The sequence below is a fragment of the Xenopus tropicalis genome, chromosome 2, assembly GCF_000004195.4.
Source record: "Xenopus tropicalis strain Nigerian chromosome 2, UCB_Xtro_10.0, whole genome shotgun sequence".
In the NCBI taxonomy this organism is placed as follows: domain Eukaryota; kingdom Metazoa; phylum Chordata; class Amphibia; order Anura; family Pipidae; genus Xenopus; species Xenopus tropicalis.
The window spans coordinates 44265148-44277290 of record NC_030678.2 but is presented as its reverse complement, the minus strand read 5'-3'; the positions used below and the strand labels follow the sequence as shown (position 1 = coordinate 44277290).

The window sequence follows — 12143 nt, the reverse complement described above, 5'->3', positions numbered from 1 at the left end:
ATTGTTACACTTGACAGAGTTGTTGGATACTAGGATAGCTTTGCTAAACACATGAAAGTGCAGATGACGTTCATTAATACCTTCTGGTTCCCAATGGTGGTGCAGTCAGTGTTGTCTCTTTTAGTTCAGGATTCCAGGCAGCTCTGATGCCCCTCAGGTACATCACTATGTACAATTGGGTTATTTCTACTTGATGCATAAGGGCATTGGCATCTCAGAATATTTCTGTTCCTACCTGGGAATATTCCAGATTTACTATGAAAGCTTCAGGTTTGGAGAGTTTGATTGGATCCAGAAGTACATAGTACCTTTATTTGTGGAAATGTATGGAAACCAACTCTGTTCAGTGAAGACCATATTCTGCCCTTAATAACTGATTCTTCTGGTCCTGTGCAATAGACCTCACCCCATTCAGAAGCACTAAGCTCCTCTGCCATGGAAACAGTGTTCCTGGGTACATATAATAAAGACATATACTCAACACACACATTTTTGTTGTTATCTTATCTTAGTTGGGATAAAGCACTGTTTAATTAGTACAGAAAAAAAAAAAATATTTTTTTTTCAAATTGGAATCATTTGATTAAAATGGAGTCTATGGGAGGTGGCCTTCCCATCATTCAAAGCTTTCTGGATAATGGGTTTCAGGATAAAGGATCCCATACCATTATATCCATAGTATATCCATGCCCACCGTTCCAATTAAAACAGGGTTGCAGTAGTGAATCAGCCAATATATTTTTTCCAATTTGCCTGTTCCAATATTTAATAATAACACATGATTTAAAAAAAATAAACAAACAAGTATTTATGTTCCTTTAAATATTTAGCAGCAGTGCGCCTAAGCTTACAGGCTGGCGGAGAACTGTGCCAGAAGGCAGTCAGGAATCTTTTTTCACTGTCTGGGTATCCTCGGTGTGATAAAGATTTCCAGCTGAAGTGCAAACTAAATGGAAAGAAAATACCGACTAATGGGAGCATTTTGCTGGGAAGTGGGAGCTCGCCAGCAGCGGATAGACATTATATCTTTGATTATATTCCATATACATTAAACTGCTACTAAATCTCAGGAATTGTGCTGCAGGCAATATATATGGAATGGCATATCAAACAAATGGGGGAAATCAAGCTTAATGCAAGTCCTGATAGATATGGCTGTGAGAATCAAAACAGCTGATACCCGTAGTGTTTAGATATATTGCTTTTTGGCTATGTTGTAATTATTTGTTGTGTTCCTGCCCTGTGTCCCACGGCTTAGTGTGACCCCAGGAAGCTATGCAGTACTGCCTTCTGTTTGCATTCTATTCCTGTAGCTGTGAGCTATGGTGATATCATTCAGCCGCGGCTGAGATACACATGTCAAGTTAAAGCAATGACTAATCAGGATATTTACTATAGTCTTCTAAATTCGGTAAGTCCAGCTCTAATCCACGGCTCTTCATTTGATGTTTATACCCTAGTGTACAATTGGAAAGACAAAAGGGTCATGCAAAGAACGTTACGAGGTACAAGCTGAACTTGTTTATAACCCGTCGGAGGGCTGGATACTATCACTTTGGTATAATCAGCAGAGCTGATGCCTGCAGGAAGGAGAGAGTGCTAATGCTTTCTGCCAGTACGTCTCATCTTTATTATATTCAACCTTCTGACGGCAAAGCCACAGTATTCATTTTTCACAAGTATTGCAGCTGGAGGTGAGAAAAGAATAAACTAACCAGCATACTAAAATGATTCATAAAGCACATTACTGACGGGGGCTGAAATTGCATCAGGCTTTGACTGTACTATTGCTAAAGGTACCCATTTTCATCCGGCTTACACTCATTATGCATCATGAGTTATTTTTTGGCTTATTGCAAGTCCCATCGTGGGACGGTGTTTACTCAGTACCAGATGCTCCGAGCCGAGAGACAGTTGTGTGATGTTTCTCTCATCGTGGATGGAAATGAATTCCCCGCGCACAAGTCCCTGTTGGCTTGTTCAAGTGATTATTTCCGAGCCATGTTTAAGGACCATACTAAAGAATCTAAGGCCACCATTGTCCACCTAAAAGTGATCTCAGCCACAGGCCTGCAAAACATTCTGGATTTTATCTACACTTCATGGTTGTCTCTTTCATTGAGCACTTTGGAGGATACTTTAGAAGCTGCCAGTTATCTCCAGGTTCTGGGTGCCATACCCTTGTGTAGCCAGTTTCTGATTAACACTTGTGACTTGGAAAGCTGCTGTTTTGTTGTCAATATTGCATTCAAGTTTTACCTTACAGATGCATTGACTGAGGCTGAAAAATACATCATTACTAATCTCTGGAGGCTGCTACAGGAAGACCTAGATGACACTGAGCTGCTTGAATTAAATGTAAAATCAATGATAAATATTATCAAGTCAAATGATATCCCTAGGGTTTCTGAGAAAAGCCTATTGACTCTAGTGCTGAACTGGCTCCAATATGATAGAATTAGACTTGGATATGCTAAAGTGCTCTTTGACAATATCCGATATGGACTTCTGCCACTGGATACACTACGCAAACTATATACGCAGACTGATGTGCCCCTGACAGCCTCTATTAAATGTATGATCATAAAAGCAATAAATTACCATTCCACTCCTTCAAAGCAACCCCTTTTGCAAGATAAATTCAGCACCCTGAGAAACCAGAAGGAATGGATCATGCTTGTTGGGGGAACTGCTAATGACACCTTTGTTGAAAATGTCCTCGGATTCGATGTGTACAGCCATAAATGGCGTTCGGTAACCAACCTGCACCTCAAGGTTCAGCATCACTGCACCTGTGTCATTGGTAACTTCCTATATGTGCTTGGGGGTGAGACGCCAGAAAGGGCACAATATTCTACAAAGGATTCCTCCTTATGTGTAACAAATATTGTGTATCGGTATGATCCAAGGTTTGACCAATGGCTACAGGTTTCTGGTATGTTAGAGAATAGGGCCCAGTTCTCTTGTTGCATCATTGATAAGTACATATTTGCAATGGGTGGCAGAGGTGACCAGCAGACACTTTTATCAACTGTGGAAGTTTATGATATTAACAGAGATACCTGGACAAAGTGTAAAGATTTGCCATCTAAGATGCACGGCCATGCTGGCACTGTGCACAGTAATATCATTTACATCTCAGGGGGTAAGACGGATACTCAAGCCAACAGTAGTAAGGATGTCTATTCATTTAATAGGTTAGAGGGCCAATGGAAAAAACAAGCGTCTATGAGTATTGCAAGGTTCGGGCACCAGATGGCTACGGTAAAAGATGCTATTTTCACATTTCTTGGAATTTATGAACCATTTTCTGACATAGAAAAGTATGATCCAAAAACCAACCAATGGACCCGCCTGAGGCCGTTACCTTTTGATCGGTTTTCCTATGGTTTGGTCGTGGTGGAGCAAACGGTTCTTCTTCTTGGGGGCAAAAAATGGCAAGATTCTCAAGAGGTGCCAACTCAGAATATTGTTGGTTACGATACAGAAAATGACTGCTGGGAGGAAATATGCAGCATGGCTTTTCCTTTTAGTGGTTTGCAGTGTTCAGTTCTGCAGCTGTCGGATGTGACGGAAAGCGATGAGAAATGCTCCAAGGTGCACGCTCTAAAAAAAGTACAATAAGTTCAAGCATTGAAGTATATTTAGAGAGTGTAGAAAGATTAATGCATGATATCTTGTATATCATGTGTCCGTTCATTGCATTTTCAGTTCTGTTTATCGCTTTGCTATAAAACAATCACTGCGCAGTGGGACTAGTGAAACTGGAATTCTGACCACTGACCACTGCATTTTGTATCGCATTCATTGGGTTTATTGGATTTTATAGGGTTATGTAATAAAGCACTAAGTTTTCCCGGGAGCAGTAACCCATAGCAACTAATCAGCAGGTAGAATTTACTGGTCACTAGGGATGAGTGAATCTGTCCTGTTTCACTTCACCAAAAATTTGCGAAATGTTGCAAAGATTGGAAAACCTAGGAAAATGTTGTGCGTCAAAAAAATTGTTGTGTGTGTAAAACAAAAATTGCTGCACGTGTTAAATGAATGACGCGCAACATTTTTTATTGACGTGTGTCAAAAAATGATGCACGCAACATTTCTTTTGGATGTGTTTAACTTTTTTTGTTACGTGGCAAATTTTTTTGCAACAATTTTTTTTCATTTTTTGTCGAAACGCACAAATTCTCCGCAAATCCTTGTGAAAAATTTCACTCATCACTACTGGTCACCTGTTTAAAAGCAAATTTCTTATGGGTTGCTATATTACATATAGGGTTAGTGTTAATGAATTCAGTACTGTTCTGGATTTGCTTCTGCACTTTACACATAAAGACTCAATACTAATCATATTGGCTTCAGAAGAAACCTGGGGTTCATTCATTATTTACATTGTTTTATTTCTGTACTGTATAACATTTGGCAGATAGGATTCTTTTGTTCTTTTGTGCCCACATTTTAAACTTATGTGCACATTTTAAAATACAGTGCGCTCAGGTCAGAATAGCTACAAAATGTTGCTTTTTTTATTCTTGTTGTGTGCGCTGGCCTTCAAATTTGTGTGCAGGTGTGAGGAGCGCTCACAGTAGAAGGAACATTTCCGGAAACCCATTATCCAGAATGCCCCAAATTATGAGACAGCCATTTTCCATAGACTCCTTATGAAACAAATAATTCAAACTTTTAAAAATGTTTTTTTCTCTGTAATAATAAAACAGAACCTTGTACTTGATCCCAACTAAGATATAATTACCCCTTATTGGGGCAGAACAGCCCTATTGGGTTTATTTCATGGTTAAATGATTCCCTTTTCTCTGTAATAATAAAACAGTACCTGTACTTGATCCCAACTAAGATATAATTACCCCTTATTGGGGCAGAACAGCCCTATTGGGTTTATTTAATGGTTAAATGATTCCCTTTTCTCTGTAATAATAAAACAGTACCTGTACTTGATCCCAACTAAGATATAATTACCCCTTATTGGGGGCAGAACAGCCCTATTGGGTTTATTTAATGGTTAAATGATTCCCTTTTCTCTGTAATAATAAAACAGTACCTGTACTTGATCCCAACTAAGATATAATTACCCCTTATTGGGGGCAGAACAGCCCTATTGGGTTTATTTAATGGTTAAATGATTCCCTTTTCTCTGTAATAATAAAACAGTACCTGTACTTGATCCCAACTAAGATATAATTACCCCTTATTGGGGGCAGAACAGCCCTATTGGGTTTATTTAATGGTTAAATGATTCCCTTTTCTCTGTAATAATAAAACAGTACCTGTACTTGATCCCAACTAAGATATAATTACCCCTTATTGGGGGCAGAACAGCCCTATTGGGTTTATTTAATGGTTAAATTATATAAATACCCCTTATTGATTTAATGTTCACATGATTTTTTAGTAGACAAAGTATGGAAATCCAAATTATTCCAAAGAAAATCTCAGGTCCCAAGCTTTCTGCATAACTGATCCCATACTTGTATTTAAGACATAAAGACAATGCAGTTTAGAGTAAAAAAAAAACCAAAACTTTTTTTTTTGATGCATCAGAAAGTGTATGTCATAGCTTTTCTGGGGTCAACTTACTGTTAAGGGAGTTTTGGGCCTTGAAATCTTGTACAGGTATGGGATCCCTTATCCAGAAACCCGTTATCCAGAAAGCTCCGAATTACAGAAAGGTCATCTCCCATAGACTCCATTTTAATCAAATAATTCAGAATTTTAAAGCGGATTTCCTTTTTCTCTGTAATAATAAAACAGTACCTTGTAATTGATCCCAACTAAGATAATTAATCCTTATTGGATGCAAAACAATCCTATTGGGTTTAATTAATGTTTTATTGATTTTTTTTTATAGACAACGTATGGAGATCCAAATTACAGAAGAACCCCTTATCCGGAATACCCTTGGTCCCGAGCATTCTGGATAATGGGTCCTATACCTGTATTGCTTATTTCTGGCAAGGTACTTTGATATTTCGTTATTGAACCGCAAAGTCTGGAGTCTCCAAAAAAAAACCAACTATATATATTTAGCATTAACATTCAGGTGTGTAAAGTTGTTGTATTTTTTGCGTACAATAAAATTTTTGAGATGAATTTATCTCTGTATAGTGAGAAACATGTAAAGTCAAATATCTTGAAACTGTAGTGGAATTTCCCAAAAATGTAGGCAGATATAGAATGATTATGAGTATGTGGGTGTTTTATCATTTGTGCTCCTTATACACAGTATTTAAATACATGTAAAATTGGATGTAAAACAAGGGCATTAACTCAAAGGGATGAAAACATAATTTTGCCCCTTTATAGGTCCCTGGTAAGGCCTCACCTTGAGTATGCAGTGCAGTTTTGGGCTCCAGTCCTTAAGAAGGATATTAATGAGCTGGAGAGAGTGCAGAGACTGCAACTAAACTGGTAAAGGGGATGGAAGATTTAAGCTATGAGGTGAGACTGTCGAGGTTGAGGTTGTTTTCTCTGGAAAAGAGGCGCTTGCGAGGGGACATGATTACTCTGTACAAGTACATTAGAGGGGATTATAGGCAGATGGGGGATGTTCTTTTTTCCCATAAAAACAATCAACGCACCAGAGGCCCCCCCTTTAGATTAGAGGAACGGAGCTTCCATTTGAAGCAGCGTAGGGGGTTTTCACGGTGAGGGCAGTGAGGTTGGGGAATGCCCTTGCTGGGTGATGTGGTAATGGCAGATTCTGTTAATGCCTATAAGAGGGGCCTGGATAAGTTCTTGAACAAGCATAGTATCCAAGGCTATTGTGATACTAATATCTACAGTTAGTATTGATGTTGGTATATGGTTTATATACAGTATGTAAATATAAAAATAGGTTGGTATAAGTATGTGTATATATCTGCACTGGGGTTAATTTGGAGGGATTGAACTTGATGGACTTTGAAGAAAGAAGTTTGAAGAAAAAAAAGTAAAACATTTCATCATATTGTATTGAAAAACGCTGTAGGATATGTTGGCACTTTATAAATATGTTTTAATGAGAATAATGTGGAAATATCTCCAATCACATCTTGTGTAGGGGTTACAATTTTTGGCAACTGTCTCCAAAAGGAGCGCAGATGATCTAACTTAGAATAAGTGGCTTGAGAAACGGTGGTTACTATTTCTAGAAGTGACTGCTTAGATGAAATGTGATTAGTATGTAAAACTATATACAAGGGTCACTATAACACTTTGTCTAATGAACATTTCTATCATGGGGACTGATAGATTTCAGATACCAAATGGCAGTGGCAAGGTCATCCCTGCAGAAGCAATAATATTGATACCCTTTTGTTGGAAGGGTTGTGATAGTGAGTGGATGACTTTTCAGGTTACTTTACAAGTAGGACAAACTCGAAAATAGTAACAAAGGTAATAGGGGAACACACAAAAAAAATAAGACATAAGACAAACATATGTACAACAGCCTGCTATTGGTTACTACAATACCCAATAAAGGTGAGGGAATGGAGGGTTAACCCAGCTGATAGGTTGGATTGGCTTATTGGCTATTGTGTACAATGCCTATGCCAGATAGTATGGATTGCACAGAATTGCAAAATGTATACAACCTTCCAGATACATTCAAACCCATCTCACATGTATTAGAGGCACAATTTTTAATCCTTTTATTATCATTCTCCTTTTATCTTACCAATACCCCACCCCTGTCATTCTAACAGATCTTGTAATAAAACATATTTATTATCACTTCAATCCTTTGGGAAATTCATTTGCCTTGCTTGTAGTGGATTGGAGAGGTTGATTTTGTTTCATGATTAGAGTTTTTTATAGCTCTGAAACTCGCAAAATGTTAAATATGGTTCAAAAATTAGAATGTCTGATATTTATTAAGGGAAAAAATCAAACAACTCGAACGTAAAACTTCGGCATCTAAAAGCTTAGAGAGTTTTTGTAGAAGTCAATGGGAATTGCCCTAGGCAAATTCAAGCCGTATTTTGAATTCAACATATTTGAGTTTGTGGGGCAGATATTCAAGTGCTACAGATGAAGGAAATGGTAAAATGATCAGCAGATATAATTGGGAGTTGGTTGTGATGGATCCAACCAGTTTGAATGCTGATTCATAGTGAAATTAGTAATAACATGCCTGCCGATATGTCTGTGAAATACAGAATATGGAAGTCGAGGGTGAACCACGTTACATTCCTAGGTTTTCTTGGTATTATTCTGTCAATCACAGCTCAGCACTTTGAATGGCATGAAACACTGGGCAAAAGGAAGCGTTAGATGTGCCGATGTGAAACTAATGTGGGCAAGATGCTACTAGTAGTGATGGGAGAAGCCACAGAAAAAAATACACTGAAGTCAATGGGCGTTGTGGCATTTTTCTCTGGTGGTATTTTTGTGACGTGCAGAATATTGCCGCAGATCCTTGCCTGGTGACCACTTACGTTATGCATGCGAAGGATATTTGCTCATACAAAAATAGAAAGGTGTTTTTTTTTCATTGACTTACATTTTATATTGAATAGTAATGCTTATAATTTATTAAAAAAATATCAGATATTTCATTTTTTGGAATCTTCACTTACAATTGACAGCGAGTATTAAACATTCAAAGGAAATGACGAAATCCTGAAGGCAAACGATTGGATCACAATGTGTGACCTGTAGGGCAAGGACCACATCAATGCACCTACAGTATGCGGTTCATGCCCAATGGGATTTTCAGACTTCGCTGATAGTTATCTTGGCCCATACATGAGCTGTTCATGGTCGGGGGGGGGGGGGGGGCAGAGTCTGCAGCTTTTATCGTCCTGTGTATGGCAAGTTTTGCTGCATCTGATGCACAATAATTACGCAAACAACTTCAATTTGTTTTAAGAGAGTATTTATATATTTATAGATATATATATATATTTTTTCTTTTGGTCCAGTAAAACAATAAATCTCAATGCACAAACCATGAGCACAAACCATTTTTCATGGGAAAATACAAAGCCGCATAACAGTTTAATGAACAATCTGTATTCATGCAGATAAAAATGGCTATTTCATTTAAACAGTTTCCTTTTCTCCCTAAATAATACAAATAATACCCTGGATCTAGTTTTTCCAACAAAATGAGATATTTCTTTCTGAACCGTTTTGGCTTAGATGATGAATAAGTGAGACAGCCAAGGAAGGCCACTCAGTCCCCTGTGCAAGTATGCAATACTTATAAAATATTTAGAATGAAATGGCTGTTCGGCACGAAAATCAAAACATCTTCATTTTAATAACAAATATAGATAAAGCAGCATCCAAACTAAGATTTAAATACATTCAATGAGATGCACAGGCAAGTCTTTATTGCAAAAGTATAGAAGGATTTTCTGCAAAGCATTCTAATGTTCTAAGTTTCCGCTTGACCCTTATAATGGCATATTCAGAGCATCAGCCATACTCTATAGGAAGAATACAGAGCCAGTTCTTCAAACATGCAGCTGCTTGCACATATATGAGTCTCTAACAACTACATAGATGTAAATACAGTGTAGAAGTGACATTGGCTGACACTAAGTTTACAGCAGACTGGACCATTCTGTTCTAAAGAGGGGAAGCAGAGACTTTCCAGGCTAAAGCGAGGCTCGTGCTTCATTGTAAGTAGATACCACTCATTATGGCAAAGCACTGGCCAGCATTCATCAATGCCACTAAGACTTGTGTTTAAATAGGAAGGTTGTTCAAGGACTCAGTATATCTGAAATATTCATTTTGTGCTTTTTTACAAAGGACACTTAAAAGTGGTATAGAAAACATCAGTTTGTGCCATACCTGAAAATGTTTGCATTGCAAATCACTTCTGTTCAGAGAGACTAGAAAATAATCTAGGGACAGTAGGTGCATTGTACACCAAGGTAATGAGACTGACTGCAGTGCAGAAGACTTATGGGTAATCCTGTTGTGGCGTTTTGGCCATAAAAATATACTTTTTCAGTGTTTGTGTCTCTGCTCATGACTTCTTAATGTGTATTTGTGTGTGTCTGAGTAAAAAGTGCTTGTGTGCCAGTGTATTAGTGCTTTTATGTGTTAGGTTTGTCGACCAAACCCAGTAAATCACCAGCTAGAAAATGAATTGCTGTTATGTGTTTAATTCCTCTTCCTTGACCTATCATGCCACTTTAACTGCCCATTAAAGCCCTCCATCCCCACTCCCACCACACCCAGTTCCTGTTGTGCCCTCTGCCTGCCCACTGCCCGCCCAAGCCCACCATTAACTCCACCATCATCATCTCACTCCCTCCTGTGCAGACTGTTAACATCACCCGGGGATGGTGGCAACCTCAACCTGTGTATTATAACTTTCTAAAGTGCATTTGTGTCTGGGTATGTTTGCTAATACAGTGCATGATTCTGTAATGTACTCCCATGTACCTTTGTATGTGCACATGTATAAGTGTTTGTGTGCATGTATCTGTGAAAGAGTGATTGTGTGTGCCTGTGTAAAGCTTGCCATAAACCTGAAGATCTTTCCTCAATATGGCCACCTTGAGCTGATCCAATGATTTGTTAAGGAATATATCAGCATCTCCCTTAAAAGATGTCAATTACTGATTAATAGTAATTATAAACACCAGACAGAGCCGGATTAATGGCCAATGGGGACAGAATGTTTGAGAAGAGAATGCAGGCTGGACCTCCAAGCAAAAAACAAGCATTGACCTGCCATGCCTAGAGACAGCTTGTGTGGCTATGGATTGTGTGCCCTTTAATGTACAGTAAGTGCTACTTGTTTGTATCAGTTTAATTTCATTGAAAACTGAGAAAACCAAACATTTTAAAAAGTTTTGAATACAACATAAAGTTTGTTTTCTATTTTAGTATTTATCAGTCATATGTAACTAGATGTATTCTTTCTTCCTGTCAATGCATGGGTACATACTAAAGTTGTGTGGAACGTTGGGAGAAAAAAGAATCAACATCACCATTTTTAGAAAAGAACTAGAGGTCAAAATAATTACTAGTTATTGAACAGAACAGCTTTTGGCTTGTAAGCCTTTTAAGACGCATCGCAGAGAGGACATCTAACAATAGATGACAACATGCAATTCATTCTCCATGCTGACATCATTTCGGTCTGGTCACATGTACTTATGATTGGCACTTGGATAACAAATCACATCAGTTTGACCCTTCCTGGCTGATATTAACAAGAATGTAACAGAGGATGAGGACGATGCATTTGTCTTGTGATATTACCATTTCTTGGTATTTATGTTTTTTTTTCTTTTAAAATAAGTGTCTTTATTCTTTTCTACATCATCAAAAATAGAACTGCAGCATTTATATACTTTAGATACCTGTTTTTTTTTTTGTTTTTTTCAAACATTTCAAGAATAATACAAAACCTATTTTTCATGGTCGCCCCGATCCCGTTTGCACAGAAAAAATGTAAATCTGTTAATAGAAAAGTTTTCCAAGGGATGAGGCCTTAAGAAAACCGCTTCCATCGCTGAGTTTAATAAATCATCTCTGTACACTTTACCGACCGAATCACAGGATGAACATAAAGCTAAGCACTACCAGCGTAGAAAATATACAAACGCCAATCGAAGAGGACGGCATTGGGATCATAGAAGAGTTACTCCACATAGATCAGCAACTTTAAAATATAATTTACTAGACTTTCCATATAATAATAGAAAATGTCCTTTCTTCAGGGTTATAGGCATCAGAGAATAAAGACGATTATACATGCGTTTCGATATAGGAGTGCATGTGCGCTAGAGACTGTATAAGTGCATCTACTTCTGAAGAGACGCTCTCCCCGTCCTTTGAGTTACTCTTTTGACAGATTTCCAGAAAAAGCTCAAGGTACAGGCTCTTCCACTCCTGAAAGTCTTTAGATGTGAAGTCTGGTTTTTCCAGAAGTTTGTCAATAATAGCTACTTCTCCTTCTTTGGCCTGAAAAAGATAAAAGGCAAAGATTTGTTTTACTGGGACTGGTACGTATATTTATAATGGCACAGCTGTCTAACGCCTTACGAGAGGACGGCTACCCAACATGCACACACAGTTACACTCAATAAAAATAATCAGGGAACCAATGAGGCAACAAAAGAGCAAAGACAAACAGAAAATACACAAAGCATCTTGCATTGATTATTCAATCACTG

The 12143-nt window shown here is 38.0% G+C and overlaps 2 protein-coding genes across 5 annotated transcripts in view; one reads left to right on the top strand and one right to left on the bottom strand.

The window, feature by feature from the left end:
- The first annotated feature begins 1328 nt into the window (after window positions 1–1328).
- klhl34 (kelch like family member 34) lies at window positions 1329–4669 on the top strand. Its single transcript, XM_002936045.4, has one exon. The coding sequence runs from the start codon at window positions 1834–1836 to the stop codon at window positions 3622–3624; it is 1791 nt and encodes a 596-aa protein (XP_002936091.2). The 5' UTR covers window positions 1329–1833; the 3' UTR covers window positions 3625–4669.
- Window positions 4670–8858: 4189 nt separating this feature from the next.
- cnksr2 (connector enhancer of kinase suppressor of Ras 2) overlaps window positions 8859–12143 on the bottom strand; it is a 191993-nt gene continuing 188708 nt past the window's right edge. For 3 of the 4 annotated variants that reach the window (XM_012956245.3, XM_031895574.1, XM_012956247.3), the window contains one exon: window positions 8859–11931. In XM_012956245.3, coding sequence (XP_012811699.2) covers window positions 11716–11931 — 216 coding nt within the window. In that variant the 3' untranslated portion in view covers window positions 8859–11715. 4 annotated transcript variants of the gene reach the window in all.